At 40.7% G+C, this 23,819-nt stretch overlaps 1 protein-coding gene across 4 annotated transcripts in view; it reads right to left on the bottom strand.

Moving 5' to 3' along the window:
• The window catches only part of CHID1 (chitinase domain containing 1), a 134,331-nt gene that overhangs the window by 97,774 nt on the left and 12,738 nt on the right, over positions 1–23,819 (bottom strand). For all 4 annotated transcript variants that reach the window (XM_050898287.1, XM_050898289.1, XM_050898288.1 and 1 more), the window contains exon 8: positions 16,975–17,067. In XM_050898287.1, coding sequence (XP_050754244.1) covers positions 16,975–17,067 — 93 coding nt within the window. The remainder of the gene's footprint in view (positions 1–16,974; positions 17,068–23,819) is intronic.

Raw genomic sequence — 23,819 nt, 5'->3', positions numbered from 1 at the left:
GGAATGTCAACAGATCCAGCTCCTAGAACAACGAGTATACTATAATGAAGATTTTCAAAATAGTACTAAGCGCCATTTGAACATAAAATGCATTCTCTTTAATGGCTTAAATCAAAAACACTTTGAGGCCGTGTCCTGGTTTCAGCTGGGACAGAGTTAATTTTCTTCTCAGTAGCTGGTACAGTGCTGTGTTTTGGATTTAGTGTGAGAATGATGTTGATAACGCTCCGATGTTTTAGTTGTTGCTAAGTAGCGCTTATCTTAAGTTAAGGATTTTTTCAGTTTCCCATGCTCTGCCAGCAAGCAGGTGTGCAAGAAGCTGGGAGGGAGCATAGCCAGGGCAGCTGAGCCGAACTAGCCAAAGGGATATTCCATACCCTAGAACGTCATGCCCAGTATATAAACAGGGGGGAGTTGGCTGGGAGCGGTGGATCGCTGCTCGGGCATCGGTCAGCGGGTGGTGAGCAGTTGCATTGTACATCACCTGTCTTTTCTAGGGTTTTACTTCTCTCTTTTTTTTTTTGTTATATTCCTTTTCATTACTATTATTATTATATTTTTATTAGTATTAGTATTATATTTTATTTTACTTTAGTTATTAAACTGTTATCTCAAACCGCAAGTTTTACCTTTTTTTCCTCCTCCCCATCCCACTGGGAGCGGGAGAGGGAAGCAGCTGTGTGGTACTTAGTTGCTGGCTGGGGTTAAACAACGACAAGCTGAAAAAAGGAAAGTTGCTGAATCACAGTAAAACCCTGTCAAGGCTTTATAATCTCCCTACTCTAAAAACAGTGATACAGTAATCACTCTTGAGATATTTTCAGTTTTTCCTCAAAGTCCCTTGTCTCATAATGCATACGTAAACCAAAAATATCCTCCGCCAGAAACTTCTCATTGCTTTTAAAAAAAGGTAGCATCAAGAACACTTAACCTCAGCATAACCCAAATCAGTTACCAAATCTTAAGACTTCAGACTGTTTGAAATGTAAGAAGTGCTATGATTTTCAACTTTTTTTTCCAATCAAACAAGAGATCAGCCACAGTAAGAAGCAGCAGTTAAAAATGATGGTTGGGATATAAGTGCACTTAGCTAAGAATGGATGGGAAGCAGAAACACGCTTTGAGATGCTGTGCTTCACATACAGATGTGGCAAACTTTTCAGAGCAAGGAGAAAACAGCCAGCACAGTATCTGACAGAAAATGTGTTGTCATAGGCATGTTTTGTCAGTTTTAGACAACTCATGAAAATTCACATAAGGTTATAAATTTAACAGCATGGGCCTCTTCAGTGTTTTAGACATTATTTTGGAAATGTTTACCTGTCATTTTAATTCACTGAGGCTAAAAGCAAGCCTATAAAGTCTCAATTTAAGAACAGAATGCCAAAACCTGACTTAGGTATCTTCAGCTCTCTCCATTCCTTTGCTGTGTCTGCCCCACCCACCCTTTTTTAATTACAACTAAAAGAAAAACTTCTCTAGATTTCTAGCTTACCTAAAACTTTAGTAGGAAGGCTTAACAAAGAAAGTCTTCAAAAGTATCTATTTAAAAAAAGAATAAGGCTAGCCTGAGTCCTAGGTGTATGCCCTGCACAAGGAGCTGCCCACAGCTGTTCAAGAGAAACAGGGGGAAGGTTTATTTGTGAATGTTTGCTTTGTTCCTGGGACAGAGGAAGAAAGTTTCACAACAGAGTGTACTCTTTTTCTTCTTTCTCCCACTGGCTCAGCTCTGCTTCCCTGCACTCTTCTGCTGAACAGGCATTTATGGAGCATTAATTCTGCCACCCAAAGAAATTAATGAAGGTGCTGCTCTCCCTTTTCTCCTCACACAGCTGTGTATCACCTGCTACCTAGATGTGTATCATCAAGTTCAAAATGCATATGAAGATTCTAAAATTTTCCTAGGTGTTTCTACAGTGTTCTGCCATCCGACATTATTCTTTTTCTACTGTTCAACCTAAGAATTCTTTATCATGAACTAAGAGTATTTTTATCCTTTTCTTCCAAGCTGATGTAAAGACCAATGTATCCCTGTCGCTTCTACAGCCCCTGTTAACACATTTTAAGACTTATTATGTCTCCTGACACTTTTTCCTCTTTTTGATACACTAACTACAGTTTTTCAAACTTTCCTCAAAGGAGACATTATCAATACTTCTAGCCATTTTTCTTGCTTTCTTCTAAACACTCTCATTTTTCTACATCCTCCTATAAATATAGTACCCCAGACTCAGTTTTCCATGAGACCTGCCTACCACTGAGAGCAGAATAATTACCTTTTGTCACCCTGAAAGCTCCCTGCCAATTGTCTCAAAATGAAAAGTGTCCCTTTCCCTACATCTCACAGCACTGTTGCCTCGGCATTCTGAAGTTGTCTGATCCTCTTCCAACACAGGTCTGCCCAGAAAGTTTCCATGCATTTCCATGTGTTACTTCTCCCTCCTTAAAATAGTATTTTATATCCATCTTTACTTAATCTCATGGCATTAATCCCAGGTAATTTTTAATGTTTCTGGAATAACTTCAAGATCTGATCACCTCCTGTTAAACGTTTACTTACCAATCTGGTATCTTCCACAAACTTAAAAACAATCCACCAGCCTTACTGTTTTAGGAAAATGCTTTATGTCACTTTCATTCAAGATACATTGCCCTACCACTTCTTTGGCCCAGATTTTACAGAGGTCCAGCAGCCTCTGCAGAGAGTCAGCAAAGACTGATTTTTATTCTGCCTATACAACAGGTCTAATGTATCCAGAATATACTAGACTTGCTAGGCATGTGCCACACAGTTGATATGTGCTGTCCTATACATTCTGCTCTATACCATATGGACACATATTTCTTCCTGGAAAATCTAAGGGCCACGGCTTAAAATATGTCGTTCAAGGAACCATATATTAAGGAAGATGTAGGAGATTTAGAGAGAGCCCAGAGAAGAACGATCCAAGGTCTAGACAATATGACCCATACTAAAACATTAACAGATTTTGGTTTATTTATTCCATACAAGGTTCGCTGATGGGTCCCACCTGAAATGTCATCCCAGTCCAACAGTCGCACATCTGCAGAGTGCACTATTTTAAGAAAGCTGGCACTTACATCAAATTCACACTGAGAGCTTTTGTTTTAGAGATGAGGAACCATACTTCATATTTCCACTAATGCTTCCCAGTCCTTCTGCCAGATGTGAAACTGTAAGGTTAAGTACACCTTTTATGAGAGACAAACATGCTTGTTTTAAATTTAAATACTACTTTGATATATACTATCAGGAACTGGCCAGGAGATAACAATTTATTCTAGCTAAACTGTATGCAGTTTACCAGTAGTAGTATTTTTGAGAACTTCATGAGGACAGTGATAGCTGCAATGATTTGTTTACAGGGTGCTTCATTCGTGCCAGTAATCCCAAAAACCATGTCCCATAAGGTTAAATGAAAACATACTGCTCAATGACCTCTGCTTTGTACTGGTAAGCATGTTGTTAAGACATAGGTAAGAACAGCAGCTATTTTGCATACTATTACTTAAACCAAGGATCAAGGTCTGATATACATCTAGTATTATCATGCTAGATATGACAAAATTACTGAAGTATAAGGCTGCCTTGTGCTACCTGGGGCTTCTTAAACAATTGAAGTAATCTGTTTTTAAAACTGTCTTCCATGCATTTTAATTATGATTGATACATACAAAACTCCAAAGTTTTGGAGGTTTTAAGCAGATTTTTTTTTTTTTTCAGAAATGCAGCAATCACTACTTTAACAGGCTTTTCATCTGTAATTCTAAAACTCTTAACAGTGACAAAGTGACCAGTGCTTTTTGTAGCTTCATCATATACTCAGGGTATGACAAAACAAGCTCTTAGTATCTTAAATGTGATCTTCCTTAAAAAAGACCCCCAAAAAGTTCTCAATGACATGTGAAATAAGTCAACGTATTTCATAGATTCATAGAATCATTTAGGTTGGAAAAGACCCTTAAGATCATTGAGTCCAACCACAAACCTAACACTGCCAAGTCCACCACTAAACCATGTCCCTAAGCACCACGTCTACACATCTTTTAAATACCTCCAGGGATGGTGACTCCACCACTTCCCTGGGCAGCCTGTTCCAGTGCTTGATAACCCTTTCGGTGAAGAAATTTTTCCTAACATCCAATCTAAACTTCCCCTGGTGCAACTTGAAGCCATTTCCTCTTGTCCTATCACTTGTTACCTAGGAAAAGAGACTGACACCCACCTCGCTACAGCCTCCTTTCAGGAGGTTGTGGAAAGCGATAAGGTCTCCCCTCAGCCTCCTTTTCTCCAGACTAAACAACCCCAGTTCCCTCAGCCACTCCTCATAAGACTTGTTCTCTGGACCCTTTACCAGCTTTGTTGCTCTTCTTTGGACACGCTCCAGCACCTCAATGTCTTTCTCGCAGTGAGGGGCCCAAAACTGCACACAGTATTCGAGGCGTCGCCCCACCAGCGCCGAGTACAGGGGGACGATCGCTCCTGTAGTCCTGCTGGCCGCACTATTTCCGATACAAGCCAGGATGCTATTGGCCTTCTTGGCCACCTGGGCACACTGCCAGCTCATATTCAGGCGGCTGTTGACCAACACCCCCAGGTCCTTTTCCGCTGGGCAGCTTTCCAGCCACTCTTCCCCAACCCTATAGCATTGCATGGGGTTGTTGTGACCCAAGTGCAGGACCCGGCACTTAGCCTTGTTGAATCTCACACAGTTGGCCTCGGCCCATCGATCCAGCCTGTCCAGATCCCTCTGTAGAGCCTTTCTACGCTCCAGCAGATCAACACTCCCGCCCAACTTGGTGTCCTCTGCAAACTTACTGAGGGTGCACTCGATCCCCTCATCCAGATCATTGATAAAGGTATTAAACAGAACTGGCCCCAATACTGAGCCCTGGGGAACACCACTTATGACAGGCCACCAACTGAATTTAACTCCATTCACCACAACTCTTTGGGCCCAACCATCCAGCCAGTTTTTTACCCAGCGAAGAGTACGCCCGTCCAAGCCACGAGCAGCCAGTGTCTCCAGGAGAACGCTGTGGGAAATGGTGTCAAAGGCTTTACAAAGTCCAGGTAAACAAGGTCCATGGCCTTTCCCTCATCCACTAAGCAGGTCCCCTTGTCACAGAAGGCGATCAGGTTAGTCAAGCAGGACCTGCCTTTCATAACTTATGCTGACTGGGCCTGATCACCTGGCGGTCCTGTACGTGCAGTGTGATGGCACTCAAGACGATCTGCTCCATAACCTTCCCCAGCACCGAGGTCAGACTGACAGGCCTGTAGTTCCCTGGATCCTCCTTCTGGCCCTTCTTGTAGATGGGCGTCACATTTGCTAACCTCCAGTCAACTGGGACCTCGCCAGTTAGCCAGGACTGCTGATAAATGATTGAAAGTGGCTTGGTGAGCACTTCTGCCAGCTCCCTCAGTACCCTTCGGTGAATCCCATCCAGCCCCATAGATTTGTGTGTGTCTAAGTGGTGTACCAGCTTGCTAACTATTTCCCCTTGGATTATAGGGGCTTCTTTCTGCTCCCTGTCTTCCAGCTCAGGGGGCTGGGTGCCCTGACAACAACTGGTCTTACTATTAAAGACTGAGGCAAAGAAGGCATTGAGTACCTCAGCCTTTTCCTCAGCCTTTGTCACTATGCTTCCCCCCGCATCCAATAAAGGATGGAGATTCTCCTTAGCCTGCCTTTTGTTGTTAATGTATTTCTAGAAACATTTTGATTGTCTTTTACTGCAGTAGCCAGATTAAGTTCTAGTTGGGCTTTGGCCCTTCTAATTTTCTCCCTGCATAACCTCATGAATTATGTAGTCCTCCTTGTAGTCCTCCTGAGTTGCCTGCCCCTTCTTCCGAAGGTCATAAACTGTCTTTTTTCCTCAGCCAAAGCTCTCTATTCAGCCAGGCCGGTCTTCTTCCCTGCTGGCTCATCTTTCGGCATATAGGGACAGCTTCCTCCTGTACCTTTAAGATTTCCTTCCTGAAGAATGTCCAGCCTTCCTAGACTCCTTTGCCTTTCAGGACTGCCTCCCAAGGGACTCTGTCAACCAGGCCCCTAAACAGGCCAAAGTCTGCCCTCTGGAAGTCCAAGGTGGCACTTCAGCTAACCCCCCTCCTTACTTCTCCCAGAATTGAGAAAACTGTCATTTCATGATCGCTGTGCCCAAGATGGCCTCCAAACATCACATCACTCACAAGTCCTTCTCTGTTCGCAAACAAGTCCAGCGAGGCACCTTCCCTAGTTGGCTCACTCACCAGCTGAGTCAGGAAGTTATCCTCCACACACTCCAGGAACCTCCTAGACTGTTTCTTCTCTGCTGTATTGTATTTCCAGTGGACATCTGGTAAGTTTAAGTCCCCGATGAGAACAAGGGCTAGCAATTGTGAAAGTTCTTCCAGCTGCTTATAGAATATTTCACCTGTCTCTTCATCCTGGTTGGGTGCTCTATAACATACTCCCACCATGATATCTGCCTTGTTGGCCTTCCCCCCCAATTCTTACCCATAAACACCAACCCTTTCATCACCATCGTCAAGCTCTAGACAGTCAAAACACTCCCTAACATAGAGGGCTAACCCACCACCTCTCCTTCCTTGCCTATCCCTTCTGAAGATTTCATAGCCATCCATTGTAGCACTCCAGTTGTGAGTCATCCCATTATGTTTCCATGATCGCAACTGTATCATAGTTTTCCAGTTGCACAATGGCTTCCAGCTCCTCCTGTTTGTTGCCCATGCTGTGTGCATTGGTGTAGATGCACTTCAGTTGGGCTATTGATCCTGCCACCTTTTGGGGGGGAGAAGCCCTGATTCCTATGTGACTGTTCTCAGGTGCTTTCGTGGTTTCTAACACATCAATAACCCCCGTGTCTTTGCTGCCACATGGATCTCCATCCCCTACCTCTACTGAGATGGCAGACCGAAGGATGTCGTTAGCACACTGTCCCTCAAACATTGGCATGCCGCCCCCAGGCTTATCTCTAGCAAGCCTGATTTTATCCCTTTCCCGCTTCAAATCTAGTTTAAATCTCAATGAGCTCTGCCAACTCCTCTGCAAAGATCCTTTTTCCCCCCTTTAAGACATGTGTATCCCATCTGTCGCCAGCAGGCGTGGTGTCATGTAGACCGACCTATGATCAAAAAACCCATAATTCTGCCAGTGACACCAGGCTCAGAGCCAGGTATTGATCTGCCAGGTCCTCCTGTTTCTTCCCTCATCATTCCCTGCAACTGTAAGGATAGAGGACAATGGTACTTGTGCTCCTGATCCCTTAATCAGTCGTCCCAAGGCCCTGAAGTTTCTCTTGATTGCCCTCAGACTTCTTGTTGCAACTTCGTCACTGCCTACGTGAAAAAAATCAATAACGGATAATAATCCAAGGGCTGTACCAGGGTAGGAAGTTTCCTCGCCACATCTTTAACCCGGGCTCCAGGGAGGCAGCAGACTTCCCTCATAAGTGGGTCCAGTCTGCATATTGGGCCACCTGTTCCCGTCAGGACAGAGTCTCCTATGACAATGACCCGTCTTTTTTTCCTTTATGGAAGCAGTTTCAACAGAGGGTGTAGGCCTCCATCACCACTTAACCTTGGTGACTCTTCCAACCTAGATGAACCATCGTCCTCATCATTTTTCAGTTCCACTTGCAGAGCCTCGCATCTATTATGCAAGGGCACCTGGGAAGGTGGGGTAGTCACAGAGGAGACGTGTGTGCTGCACCAGGCAGGAACTTGTTGCCATTGCCCCCTATGCCTTGAGTCACCACATTCAGCCAGGTGGAGAGAGGACAGGGAATCCTGTGTGTCATGTGCCCTGTCTGCCTGACAGGCCTATCCCAGGGAAGGTAGGGTGCGATTCCAGTAATCTTTCTTGGACTCCCTGATACTCCTCAACCTACTCACTTCCTCCTGGAGCTCTGTCACTAAGCAGAAGAGCTCCTCTACCTGGGTGCACCTCCCACAGGTGTGCTCGCTACTGCCATCCGGTACTGGCATAAGAGTAGGGCACATGCTGCAGCCTGACACCTGGGTGGCAGCATGTTCCCATCGCAGCTCTGTCTGGGAAGCTGTGTCAGTCGTGGCAGGTGTAGAGTTTAGAGAGGCCATGGCTTTCTGCTGGGTGGATACCATTGCTTCTTGGTTGAGCTGGCAGAGCTTCAGCACCCTTCCTGCACGCCCTTCCGCGCAAACTGCTGCGTCACACGCTGTTTGCCCGTCCTGTTCGCGGCGCTCCTGGTTGCTAGCGCTCCCTAGGGCCTTCTTTTATACACGGGGGAGGGGCTTGGCCGTCGTTGCTCCTGGCCCCGCCCAGGTCTCGTCAGCCGCTGTTGCGCAAGCTGCGGGCTCCTGGCAGCTCTCTCGGCCCCCCCGAGGTTTCCCCAGTTCAGGAACCCCCCCTGTGCACCACGCCAGAGCGCTCCGCTGTGGATCGTGCCGGCACCGCAGCTGCTCGCCTTGGCAACCGAGTTTGTTTACTGGAGATTTTACTTTTTCTCATTTACAGATTCCATACGACTTCAAGAGAGAATCATCTGCTATTCAAGGAGTGGCTACTGTCTCGTAACCTGAAGACAGGTGTTTTAAAAGGATATCCATCACACAGGACAAACTGCTTGGTGCATATCCTAACCATCAAAATGCAAGTAAAGTGCACGGTGTTATATTATGAAGTGATATAGCCAATGCCATTTTTTTATTGCTACTTTGTGCAAAGGATTATACTTCAGGGGACAATAAAAGTCCAAGAAAAGTGACCACTAACAACCTGTCTGTATAAATATAGAGTTATTTAACACTGTGTTTAGCAAAACTAACAGCTTTTAATAACTTAGTGTATACCAAGCTGATCCTTAACGCTGTTACACTGTATGTCTAACATCCATAATAAACTACAAATGCCAGAAAGGCCATGGTTATGCAACCATGGCTAGATTCAGAATCCCTCTGAAGACAACATCCCATCCACAGCTCTCAAGAGCTTTTTGTCTGCCTTTGATCTTTCTCAGGGCAGCAGGAAACAGGAGTATTACTGATGCTCTTTCCAATGATAGCTCATCTAAATAAGGTTAAGAATTTCTTTACTCATTGTTTTCTTCACAGTAACTGGGAAACATCATGGATAAAGTGGTTGTTGAACCTGGACAAAATATGTAATAATCTAGTCAGATTAAATTCAATTTACTTGCAGACAGGAAAGAGTTACAATTCAAATTCAAAGCCTCACTTTTTGCCTTTGAAAAAGCATCCCTAACATATTATAAAGCATGTAAGTATAGAGAAAAAAAATAAAATGACCGACTCAATCCCTGTGATTTACAGACTTAAAAGAACAGGTGCAACCAAGTTTCAAGTCCCATTTGCCATCTTTCCCCCCCCACAACAGCATATTTAGGCATAAAGGTAGTTCACTCCAGCACAGCTATCCTATTTGGAAAGAGCCTTGTGATATCAGTATAAAAACATCCACACAGCTTTCACCAGTGTAATTTCTGCAGTACAATAACCACTGAAGTGCGCATATTTAAGCCAGAAATTTAACCAAACCCAGAATTAGTCAGCACAAATGGAATTACCCACCATCACCAATGGGCAGAATATGCCTGGCTACCTGTTGCTGTTTTAGAAATGGTACTTGTATAGTTTATACATGCATCCGTATCCATGCATGTTAAAAGCAGTAACACTAACATTTTGAGACAGTCTGTTGAAAGACAGGCTGGAAGTCTTCAGCAAACCATCTGCTCTAGCAACCATTTACATAACACAGCAATCCTAGCACCTCTCTTCAGACAGATGCAACCACAAGTCTCCCATCCCAGAGGAGAGTCACAGTATAACACAAACTTTTTAGAGCATAGCTGGCTTCTGCTGTTCCTCTCTCTTGCAAACCACTTATGTTTGCAGGAAAATCATGCAATTCCTGGATATCAGGTGGATGGAAATACTATCTCAATCTGTGTTTGGCACCATGGTAGCTCTACATGCATTCTCTGTGACAGCAAAGCTTGCTAGAGAGATTCCTGCCTCCTGATCAGCCTCCACGCATTCCCACCCCTGGATTATGCCAGTGCAACTGTCTCTGGACAATGCTGTAAACAGATACATTAAAAAAAAGCTGTGAAGGAATATATAAAATGTCTGGATTTAAAAAAAAAAATTTGTTTTTCAAGTGAAGTTTTCTTTTAGTCCAGAACATTTCACAAGCAAACCAAAAACCAAAGACTTCACTGGATCCTTTAGTTATAAAAGCAAGCTTCAACTAGAGGATCAGTCTCAGTTTGTTTGAAAAAGCTGAGTTCGAGAAGTTAAACAGATGATCCAATGTTTCCTTCCTGCATCATGCACTTGATCTCACATGCAATGCTGCATTTTCCAGACTGTTTTTCCCTAAACAAACCAGTATTTTTAGCTCTTAGAAGTATCTCCTTTCAGACAGCATTTGCTGCCAGACTGCTTTGATCTTAATGCATATCAAACGAGTCTAAATTACAAATTCCTAAATAAACTGCTTACATTTAACTATGCTCTCTCTTTAAATTTTAATCAGAGCAGAACACAAAAGGAACAATGTTTCAGCTCCTAGCATCCCAGCTGGTTACAGTATTCCACATATAGCTCATGTCTACTTTATCAGTCTTTTGCCAGCTGCTGAACTCTAAAATATTATTTGATTCTTGATAGTACTTATTTCCATGCCTTTTGCTGTATTTTTGATTAACAGTCTACAGTGATTCCAACAAATAAAGAATATAAGATGCATTAAAGCACACTTTCAACCATGTGTGTTAAAACCCAAAGTGAGTTTCAAGACACGAGATATTTCATACACAATGGGAAGCACTTTTCAGTTGAAGCCTTGTTATCCTATAAATCAAAAAATTTCAGGTACAGCTACTAACTAAAAAGTCAAGTAAGACAGAAAGAAAATGTCAGGATTCTGCTTATTGATATAATTAAATCCAACATACTTCTAAGCTTTAAAGCATGCATGGACATTGTGAACATTTTAGGATGTTTCCTTAACTTATGAATGTACTTTCAGCTACCTATTTACTCAAGAAGTTAAAGTATTTTTTCTAGTTAAAGCAATAGGAAGACATACATGGAAGACACAGCCAGTTGGCTTATATAACAGTATTAATTGAAAAGAATGCGACTAATGCATTCTCCTGGGCAATACAGGTTTATGAATAAATCCCAGAAACTTTAGGAATGCATAAAGAAACAAAATAATTGGTTTAGAGGAATGAGATTTTTGGATTCTTTCATATAAACTACAGGTGTTATTTCCCACAGCTAGAAAACAGGAACACTTTACTACCTCTCTACAGATAAGGCTATTTAGGGACAGGCATGTAATACATATTTCAGGTTAAAAATTGCACTTTAGATAGACAGCTCTTCCCAGCTCTAATAGGGCATCTCTAAATCCCAGTTCAGAAAGGTTTTGCAACTGTGAACCCACTATCCTGTCAATATTCAGGACAGCAGCAGGAGAGGCAATGACAACACAAGATTCAAACCTCAGTGTGGTGTTCAACTGTGAAATAGTCCTGAAAGATACAGTTACCATAACAAAGCAAATTCTGGTCAAGGCAAAATGTGGTTAAGAATCCTAAGGGCTTATAGTGGCTTCAACTCTTGTTTCTGGATTTAGAAAAACTAGACTGTAGAGCCCCATGTGACTGTATATAAACAAAACAGATTTAGGTCCCTCTGGCTATGAGACTGAATCTGGTAATGTCAATAGGCATCACAATGAACAGGAATCTTAAGGTTTGTACTAGTCTCCACTTTCTCCCTACCACCAAAAGAAGCTAATGCACTTTAATGTGAACATTGTTTACAGCAATTACTTAAATTCTACCAGAGCATACATTAGTATTTTAAAAAGCGTCTGTGTGATGAAATGACTGATAAAGCATTTTAGAAAAATGTTTTAAAGTGTTCTCCTTTGCTTTATCTGTAATAGACTACAATTAATAGCAACAGAAAATTGCTTTAAAAAGGAACTATCAATTGGGATGAAATGTAGATCATAAGAGGGCAGCATGAAAGACTGGAATAAATGACAGACAGGAGAGAAGACATAGTAATTTCTCATTATTTTTGACTTAACCAAAGCACGAGAATTCTCAAAGTATTTGTTATCACCATTGAACATCCATGTGACACAAAGGCATACCAGTCCACAATTTTCCAGAGAAATATGCAAGAAATGAGAGCATTAATGGTCTGTGAATGTTGCAAAGGTTATCTCATGAGCCAGGAATAGGTTTTTAAGGACTTAGTTTCCATGCCTTTATTTTTAAAGAAGTGTTGCAGTTACTGCTCTGTGGTGCAATGAGTTAATAGAAGGCATATAACACTTTGGCTTACTGGGAGCCATGCTAGCATTTCAGAGGGCAATAGCCAAAAGTGTTGTTCAGTTCCTGGAACCTTCCCTATAGTAGAAAGTTTTACCAGCAAAGCCATCCATGCATCAGAAGCAGCTTCTAAGCATTTATATTCTGAAGCAAATCTGAATGACTCTCAACCTTCTCTTGACAGAGAAGGCTGACTTCCTAAGACTCAAGTACTACCAGCCACAAAAGTAGCTCTCAACAGCCATGCAAAGACATCCATGACAGTAAGGAACAACAGAGCCCTGTAGCTCTGATTACTTGGAACATACGTGATGCCTCATCCTGAGGAACAGTGCTGATGAAAAGCTTCCTCCTTTTTAAAATCCTCTGCATCTTATGGCCTGAACTTTCTTTCAAATAATTGTGTGGTGGTCAACTGGCTACTGACTCCAGCTCCAGGAATACCACATATGGAAAAGGTCTGACTGACCTGAGGAGTTTGCACAAACTTCAAACTTCAGCTGAGAGCCAATGAAAAGGAAGTAGATTGTGATAAGAAAACATGTGAAATAGCCCCAAGTGAAAGCCAAGGCTGACAAAGAAGCAGCCTCCAGCATGAATATCACACTGCTCCTGAGAAAGACCTCACCATGATGATAACTCATCCTTCTGCTCAAGGAATACTGTGTGTCAACCTCAGGACCCACAGAACAGTGGAAGGGTGAGCATAACACCATAGAAAAGGGGTAGAAAGTGGGAAGGCTCTGCATAACAATTCTAGCTGTAATGTTAATGAGGCTTTTCTATATTAACTAGATAATTTGGACTATCAGACCATTAAAACATTAAGTGGACAAACAATAAATTCATGACCCCATTTATATAGTGCATTCCTTTTTGCGCATTACAAGACTTGGAATGTAGCAGTGTGCCAAACTGCCTCAGGATTACAGGGTGTATATTCTGACATGGGAAGACCATGGAAAATACAGAGCACAGGGAGGAAAAGGGAACAAGCCACACCATGTCTAGAGAAAACGAAACAGCAGCATAAGTCTGGTGTTGTCCTGAGACTCAGATCTACTCTCTTAATGCCATAATGCACTAGAAACTAGTACTGTTCTACTAATAAAGTGTCTCACAAAACATGACGCAAAAAAACCACCAGAACTGAGGTAGAAACAGAGAGGCTTGAGTGATAGGAAAGAATCTCCTTAAAATGCAGCTAGGCTGTCAGAGCCCTTCAGTCCCTAAAGAAAAGGGCTCTGCACAGGTATTATTTTACAGGACTGTCTACTTCACCAATTTACATGGAATTTATTTTGTTTGCTTTTGCCAGTCTTCAACACATTGCTTCTCCCTCTCTGCCTATCAAAATTTGGTGGCCAGCCACACACAGAAGCAAAGGGCTTTTTGCATTAAACTAGCTACTTCATTTTAAGGATATAAAGCTGTTATACTGTGCAACAGAGGAAAATATAAAGCAAGAAAAAACATCCTGAAGTACACAGTTTTACAGAAAATAAACTGCAATCAGATTTCATGAAGCTACTGAAGAACAAAATTACAGGTAGGTATTATTTTGGGCTTACAGTCTTAAGATTGTAGAAAGTACATATCCTATATTCAGGAATTGGTTTGGACGGGGTGCCCTGGTTTCAGCTGGGATAGAGTTAATTTTCTTCTTAGTAGCTGGTACAGTGCTGTGTTTTGGATTTAGTGTGAGAATGATGTTGATAACACTCTGATGTTTTAGTTGTTGCTAAGTAGCGCTTATCTTAAGCCAAGGACTTTTCAGCTTCCCATGCTCTGCCAGCAAGCAGGTGTGCAAGAAGCTGGGAGGGAGCAGAGCCAGGACAGCTGACCCGAACTAGCCAAAGGGATATTCCATACCATGGAACATCATGCCCAGTATATAAACTGGGGGGAGTTGGCGGGGAGGGGCGGATCGCGGCTCTGGCATCGGTCAGCAGGTGGTTAGCAATTGCATTGTGCATCACTGGGGTTTTTTCCCTTCCCCCCTCCACCCCCTTTTTTTTTGTTATATTCCTTTTCATTATTATTATATTTCATTATTATTATTGTTAGTATTATATTTTACTTTAGTTATTAAAATGTTCTTATCTTATTATTAAACTTATCTTATCTGCAGGAGGGCAGGGAGTGAGGGAGCGGCTGCGTGGTGCTTGGCTGCTGACTGGGGTTAAACCACAATACAGGGTTACATCACTGATCTACAGAACAGCTGGCATCACAGTTATAGTGCAGACGCTAACTGATCTCAGCACATAGACAACTTTTTAGTCACCTACTACAGGGTCCCTGAATCTTTTCAGCAGGCAGCATTTAAGCTCTGCACAGATATCTGTAGGCAGAAATGCCTTCTTTTCCCCTCTTGCTATCGGACCTCCCCACAAAACTCAACAAGAACTTGAGACCATTGCAGAGAAAAGTCCAGCCACAGAAGAGACATTTACAAGTCTGCTCAGGCATTCCATTATATCAGCCTTTTTGGCACCTTGAAAATGAATGTACACTGAAAGACTGTGACAGCCTACAAGAAATTTAGGAGGTTGCACAACACCATCATGAAACTGTGCTGTTAAACTGTCATAAACTGTAGTGGCTGCAAGCCTGTCCATACTGTTATACAGCCCAAGGTGAGAAAAATAAGACATTGTAATATTTTTCTTCAGCTGTCTACTAACTCTCCTCTGAAAAATACCTAATAATGGCTCTCTATTCAAGATTGACTTACATTACTGAATTTTCACGTGCAGGCATAAGGTTGCTGAACAGCTTGAAGGAAAAAGGAAACTTGGGAAAAAAAAAAAATCTTGCATTGCTGACTATGCAAATATTACAAGTCTTCCCCAGTTATTATTATCAGCAAGTTAAGCCCAGTAAGCCAAAAATATCTGCATAACCAGGAGGAGGTACCTATTCCATTAGGTAAAATTCAGAGATAAGGAATAAGCATGACATAGGATTAGCACGTGTGTCCCCATCTGTCACCTATTCTGCAGTTAGCAGAACCCACTGCAACATACTCAGTTACTTCATGAAGACTGTTCCGTGTACGTAATCCCCTACAACAGGTTATGCTTCATTATTCTGCAGTCCCATATGACAAGAGTCCCCATCAAGCCTCTTAAAAAAAACTAGTAGGGATTTGGAGCTTCTCACTGACAGTAAAAGGCCATCACCCATGACATATACATAACTTTAACATTTGGCCTATCCACAGTGTAACAGGGACACTCATTACCTTTGAGAAGCAAGGAAAGGGGAGAGTGGAATACAGAGATTCAGAACTTGGTAGTTTTGGGGATAAGATAACCCTTATTACCACAATTCTCCAAAAGGCATGATGTATTCCTTGTAGCACTATTGTATACCATAAACACTTTTCCACAAGGTAGCACAACAGAAAGCTATGCTCATGATGCAAGGATACCATGGATCTTTTGACCTGGAAGAGCATCCAAATGTGAACAAACGTTACCAAATGACAGATGGATATTGGCAAAACTCTTGCTAATAAAGCTGTATAGCATTGGCATAGCCCACATTTCAATTTGAAATTACAATAACGAAGTCACATCACTCTGCTGGTATTCTGGATCACCTTCTACCCTTGTCTTCAGTTCTATCTGCCTACTCTCACATGGATGTAATCACTGATTGATCATACAAAACCCTGAAGGACTAGACACAGTCTACCTGAAATACCAAAATACTGGAGCACCATTTTCTTTGCAGAAAAAGACTAGGAATATAGTAAAACTGTGATTTTTCAGTTTTACTATACATCACTTAAAGACAATGTAGAATCTTTTCTTAAAAATGTAAAAACTTAAAGAGGATTCAAATTCCTTCCACATATAATGAAATTACATTCTCATTTTCCACATGGGTTTTGTTTTTTCAACAAATACAATCTTAGGAAGTAAGTATCTGTCTGCTATAAACACTGGAAGATAAGAACTGCTTACTGCTGTTGAGTCAGAAGAGCATATAAACTGCTACATCTGTCAGATTCAAATCATTGCACAAATAAACAGAATCATTAACAATTCTAAATATCCTCTTACTAAATGCATTTTCTGTACATATGAACTATCAAGTCAAAATAAATAATTTTAAAAACTCACAGCCCTATTATAGATATAATTCCTTCCTGTAGCTCTGTTTTTCTGACTTAAAGAATAACTATTATCTATCATAGCTGAAACTGTGCCCAGAGGCTCAGAAAGTTCTTTTATATGCTACCTTTACGACACCCTTTTCACTCCTTGGCAACAAGTCATTAAGTTCCACAACTGTTTCTGCTCTTGTTCTCCTTGGAGTTCTTACCAGACATTTTGGGTTAACACCACAATAGGAAGTCCCTCTGCAAATTATTTTGACATCAAAAGTTATAAGGTATATATGAATGCACATCATTACTAAGACTATTCAGTGCAACATGCATGAAGACAGGACTACCAATCAAAAAGAATTTCTTATTCATTTAAGCTGCATAGCTATAAACAAAGCTTTGAATTTATTGTATATCAGACAAGAAAGTATTTCTCATCTGAAACCTGCCATCTAAATAGGAATACTCACCCTGGTGCAACTGCAGGAGGGATGACCAGTATGAGTTTAAGTTGTGCTTCACGCAAAGCTTCAGAAAGGTGAATGAGCAAGTGAATCAACTCCCTGAAATACAAATACATTGTTAGAGGGAAAGGCAGTAAAACTGGTGCTATATATTGGCAAGAGCAAGTTAACAAGTAACAGTAGAAATAATTGAAAAGATGCAGCTGGCAAGAGAGCCAAACACAGTTTGTAGTGAACGACCATAGCGGGGGGAGGGCGGAAATTAGGAAAACTGATAAGAGGTTTACCCTCTTCCAGGACTAAGAACACGGAACTGCTGGAGACAGTCTTAGTTTTATTGGCACTGGTGATCACCTTGGGGCTAAAATGTTTCCTAGTTTTATTTTAATCTAACTATGCATTGTTAGCATTTAAAACCAGCATATCTTATCAGAGCAGGTCACCTCTTGAGGTCATATTCAGTAAAAAGAATTAGATCAATAGAAGAACCAAACACTGTTCTGAAACGAGCAGCTGTTGAATAGATTCAAGTTACCACTGTATTACTACATATGAGGTCTGAGAACTTTATAAAGATACTTTCACAGCAAGACATGCAATCTTCAAGGGATATTTCTGAGGCCTGTATTTAGAAACATTTCTGCTGCTGTTTTTTTCTGTATAAATAATCCTTTTGTTTCTCAATACATTAGGGTATAGCTATAAAATAAATGTTTAACAATGTCATATCTGGAAGTATCACCTTCCATATGCATCATTTAAAGACCTTCACAAAAGCTGATTTTTGTATCCATATCCTAAACACTTCCAATAGGAAAATAAACTCCAAAATTCTCATGTAAACTGTTTTCAGTCTTCCTGATTTGAAGGGTGATGTTAATAGAAAATCCTTCAGAGAGAGACTGCAGAAACAAAAAAGTTTAATGGCTATTGTTATCTTAAGATGAGTCCAATATTACCTTAAATTTGCACTATAAATATGGCCCTTCTGTGTGCCTTCCTTAAGCCATTTGATTTTTCAGAACAAAGTCAACTTTCATATTTACACACTGGCAGGGTAGATCCACAAAGACAGTCAGACAGATTATATTAGCACAGAATTCTAGATCTGTTCAGAACTATGCTTAAACCTGAACTGAGCAGGAAGCACCTTCACGACCCATTCCAGTAGGCTAAAAGTGCTAAAGCAGGAAAGGCAGGATATACGTAAGTGATCATCCAAGTTGTATGCTCTACTTAAACTGAATTAGACCTGAACTCTCAGAAACACCTTTTGGTACTGTCATGCCTTTCAAGGCAGTATCATCCTAGAGATACTCTTCTGAAATCATTGATCTTCCAACATAATTATCCATCACAGTAATAATGCTGGACTTGCACAATGTAGACGCTATGCAAAGGTAACCAAGTATTTTCATTTTCCCTGAAATGGTTTGATACCTGATGAAAACTTCCTAAGGACGCTACAAAAGCCATTACTCTCAAAATCCTCGCAAAAAAACAAAGCAAGTTTCATCACTTTCCCAATACCATCAGTATTTTGTGCTCACAATTTGAGAGCTGGCTGTACTGAACAGCTCCTGACAAAGAACTGTCACGCTGCCACCTATATATCTCTTCCTGGTGGGAGACATGAGATTACAGGAATCAGCTTTTGGTCTGTCTGCAGCATGTACTTCTACCATTCTTGCTCTGGGAAAGTAAGAGCTTTCCCTCCCATTTCCTTATCATATGCATTCCACATTAAGAGCGTCACTATTCAGACAAATCAATTATAGCAAAGAATCATCCTTTTCCTTAGGAACGCATTAAAAATTACAACACTAAACTAAACAGATATTTATTGACTCCAACATACACACCACGGCTCCTACATGACATAATATTATCAAAAACTATAATCAGTATTAAAACTAGCTAAGCCTTCTTTCCCACTCATGTGGGTCTCATGCCTAAGTGACCTTTTTAACTAATTATGCCTAAACTGCAATATGAGTGCACCCTTTATTACATGTCAGAGATGCTACACGTAAGATAAATTTGACCAAAGAATCAACTCCTCTGGCATTGAGATTATTCTACACTGTTCATCACCAGGGATCACTCTTCTCTGGCTAGCTGCCTTTGTTAGCTGTAGGAACTTTGAGACCTCTACAACATGCAAAACATTTGCTGACTTAAATTTAATTATCTAGAAGGTGAGGGGATAGAAGGAGGGGCAGAATAGGACAAAAGAACCTAACGTAGGGGCAGAGCAAGATAACATCTTTTTCATTTAGAAACAAGGCTAACACCTTCGCTCCCACTCTGCATCTTCACATATCTGCCTGAACTCCTAAAGTTTTGCTATCCAGATACCAACGCTTTGAAGCATAAGAAAAGCAGTTGGGATTATTTTGAACCAGATGCAGAGGAAAAAAAACTCAAATGAATATTAAACTCAAGGTTTCCCCCTTCCTTAGCAATGTCAGACACTGGTGGTTAGCCAGCAGAGATAAAAACGTATCCACAAAAGCAGCGACGCGCCCACAAAAACAGTGACTGCACAGTAGTCATATTTTAAAACTAGAAAGGCATACAGTGTAGAACCACAACCTACAACTGTAAATGAAGGACAGAGATTTGTGGCCTGATAAAGGGGCAGGAGTGCAGTTTGGATTGCTGGTTTTATTTTGTAGGTAGCAGACAGGACTCTAACTAAAACCAGACTCCATCAAAACAGCCACTTCCTCTCCTCCCACCACCAAATTCAAGCAGTATAGCTCTAGCCAAAAAATAATTAGCTTCAACTTGGAGGAGGTCAGGAAGAAAAAGGGTAGCTGGACACCTGCAGATTCTTGCTCAAGAAACCCAGATTAACATCTACTCACTAACCTGTCAAGACAGGTCTCTGGGCCCTGAAATCTAGCAAATCAGACAGGATTAATGGTTAAAGACTTAATTTAGGCTCACTTCCATTTGTCAGCCAAGACAGATTATGTAAATCAAATGTACACTCTTCCCCTCTCTCCCAAACAGCAATAGCAGAATGCTCATTTATTGTGCTATAAATTAAAACTTTACTGTGTCCCAACAGTGCTTTCCAGTGTTTTAAACACAATATTCTCCCATATTACCACTCGTAATTTTGAAAGAAAAGCTACTGACATTTTAAACATTATAATGAGGTGCAGGAAAGTAGGAATAGAATCAGTCTTCCTGAACAGGCTTCATTAAATATTTACCAGAGACTTCACCATTGTCAAATTTAGCTTCAGAGTAGCTACTAAAACATTGGCAGTCTTAAGACTCTATCTTGAGCTAATTAAGGTCTACTTCATTCCTACTATTTCAGGCTTTCTATTATCACTACCATTTGGCAGGTCAACTTTCCAAGTGTTCATGATTTCAAAGTATCTTGTCCCCTATAAAGTATGCAGGCCTCCAAATTTTCATCACCCAGAGTTTGAGGGAAGCTTATTTTTTCAGAACTCCCTTTTTCCAGCATTGCTGGTTTATTGTGTTTGGGACACCTTGCAGTACAGTTTAATTCAGTGCACAAGAGTGGGCTGCAGGTGTATTTGAAGAGCCTCGCAGGAGACACGTAAGCCTGTTATATCCTTCCCTTCAGTTACGCGACCCTTCAGAACTCTGCAACTTTCCAACTTCAGCCACTTTTTTGCACAAGCTGGTAGTCAGTACTCCCTAAAATTTATGCCTTGCCAAGAAAATTGGACAGAATAAAGCTGTCTACTTCAAGAAGAAATTGCCCTTTTGTGCTATTTCATTGCCTAGTTAATACCAAGAAACTGGAGTGAATTATGGCAAATCTTTGATTAATAGATTAATTTTTCAGGGACTAACATGAAGGATAGAACTGCCAGAAGAGCTTTTTGCTCCTATATACCTACCAACATTAATAAGATGTCTGAAGGTCATCTTCTGCATGATACCAAGTCCCTGCAGCATGTGGTGACAAAAAAAAAAAAAAAAAAAAAAAAAATCACGTTTTTCAGATTGATTCTATGTGATGGCAGTGCCATCTGTCAGCTAATGCCAGACTGATCAGAATAATGTATGCACTTTTATGTATGCTGTGAGATTCTGATGGGTACATTCATGCCTTTTTCACAACATGACCCAGGTCTCTGCAGAAAAAAAACACCGAATAAACCCACAAGTAAGATTAGCAAAAGAGACATCGTCCTGTCTAGCTGTTAACTAAATAAACAGGAGAACCTTTGCTTGCTCAGTTATCTCAATATTTCTGCCATATACACTTCTAAACTTAAATGCCACAGGATGAATAACTTGGAATATTTTATGGCAAAATCAGTCAAGAAAGTTTTAGATAAAAGTTATTTAATTAAGAAGCAGGTTTAAACTATAAGAAGCAGCAAAACACATTAGAATTGAGGTATCATGTGCACAGGATATCTTGGCTGATTTAGATTTTTGTTAGGAGACTAATTTCCTATGTGTTAGAATAAAAGATAGGAAGCTGAATACTTTTTCACTGTGCAACGACTGTCAGCATGAGAGGAGGCAGCATCAGTTAGATGCAGTCTTTCATCTCACATTAAGTTTGACCTCACTGTGATTTGCATATCAACAATTCTATTCTCAGAAATCACAGGAGAGAAGTAGGTACCAGCACTATAGAGGGTAGTTTGAAGTATCTGTATTAGATGTCTACAGGAGCCTGAACTTGTCAGTACAAACCCCCTAAAACTTAGGTCCATACACACACATCAAGAAAATTCAGGTTCTTCAGATAGAACAGGTGGTATTTCGGCATCTAAATATAAGAACCTAATGACATTTTTAGACATCCAAAGGTATACAAAGCACGCATACAGGATTGCTGTATAAGACTCAAGGCATCGAGGACCCCACATGAATAGCCAGAGACCAGGCTGCTTCGGATATCTAACATGAAACCAGGCAGCTATATTTAGGCACACAGTTCTCTTATATAAAATTTATACTGTTGGTAAAATCAACATTTAAATGAATATGCAAAAGAAAACAGCACAAAGGATTGATATAATTTAAGACTTTAGTCTGCTTAGCATTACAGAGCAATTCTAACCCCAAACCAGAATGATTAGAAAATTTTTTGTTCTTGAAAACAAACAAAACCAGATTAAGTTAGTTCTGCGTGAGCCTGAAAACACAGAATTTCATGTCTTAGTGGATGCCAGCAACATAACTTCTTAGCAAGATTTCACCTCATCTGTAATGCCAGCTAGGATAAACAGGAAACTGAAGGCTCTTTTTAGATAACTCCTCAGGCCTTGCAGGAAGAATTTTCATTCGTTTCTAATGTTGGAGTACCCCAAAAATCAAGATTTTCTAGAAACATGCAAAGGGCTGACAGAGAAGTGTCTAAATTTGCCTCATTTTAAAAATGCTTAGTGATCACAGGTTCTTAAAGAGGCTGGTCACAGGAGTTATGGGTTACAGAAGCTTTGCACAGAGCTAACACTGTTACCCTGTTACATGGAAATACTTACAAAATTTAATTGTCACAAGGTCTTTAGGCAATTCAGTGTTTCAAGCCCCAACATCAAGACAATGGGGAGAGCATGTGTTATGAAGAAGTCATCATGCTTCTTTAATCCAACCAAAATTCATGTTCAGCTATTGAAAAAAGGTATCTCATGGGGACATTTGCTCAGCTGAGGTCTACACAGAAGAGAGCTTCAGCTACAATTAATCCAGCTTTCTGATATATGAAGTAGTGCTTAAATCATAACCCAATTTATTAGTGAGTTAGGACACTAATTTCCACATTACCAGATTCTTTTGCAGACTCGCCTGCCTCAAGAAATATTGGTGCACTCTGCTAAAAGTATCACTGCACATTGTCTTTAGAGAGTGGACGCTGATTTCATAGCTGAAACACCATATCAAGCAGAAATGTTCCATAAGCAAATCCCACTCTCTAATCATTCTAAGTCTGATAAAGAAACCTGTGCTATATTAAGTGTTCCTGCATCACTAAGGTAGTGCACTGGATGGGATCATGGATCTTTTCCATAACACTATCAAAAAAATTAACAGGAATCATTTCCACAGCTTTCCCTCAACACAGATACACAAAAGGATGCACTAGAATAACTGAGTGCCATTTTATTATTAATTTAATAGCTAGGTACCCACTTACTTGAGGTTTTGAAAAATGAAAACCATAATGATTCTAAGTGAAATATTTTTTACTTAGATCCATACCACCGCTCTGTCATTTCATAAGGCGAGCTGGCAGCTGCAGCATATCCCCAGATATTTTTATGCATCTGTGTTGAGTCTCAATAACCTGTTGCTAACTGCTTTTGTGAGACTATTCCTTGTATTTCAGAAAAAAAAAATCTGATTTTTTATTTTCTTTTTAAACTAAAACATGTTCACACTAAATAATAGGAATAAATTGTATTAGCTAGTCATGTCTCCTTGTATTGTCAGACACCTCTGAAAGTAATTTGAAGGCAGACTATCTGTTCCTAGGAGCATCATTATGATCTTTTGTTCCTTTACCTAGAAGTAGGTTAAGCTACTTTCAGGTGTTTGACCTTGAAGGATCTGAATCAGGAAAGTCTACACTATGTATCTAACAGTTAATACAGATGCTTTATATGGAGCATACACAATTGCTGTTCTATGAATGCTTCACATCTCCGAAGGATTAGGGGTCATCTCTGTGTTGACACCTACCTGTCAACTGACACCCACCTGTCAACTGACACCCACCCTTCCAAGGTTAAGAACATGCTTTACTACCGGTGTTTGGCACTTTCAAAAGACACAATCTGACAAGGAAGATGAGGTAAGAATCATGTTACAATACTGCCACTCTGTGGGCTAAAGAGGTC

This window comes from Gymnogyps californianus, chromosome 5, assembly GCF_018139145.2.
Source record: "Gymnogyps californianus isolate 813 chromosome 5, ASM1813914v2, whole genome shotgun sequence".
Classification (NCBI taxonomy): domain Eukaryota; kingdom Metazoa; phylum Chordata; class Aves; order Accipitriformes; family Cathartidae; genus Gymnogyps; species Gymnogyps californianus.
This window is presented reverse-complemented; position numbering and strand designations above follow the sequence as displayed.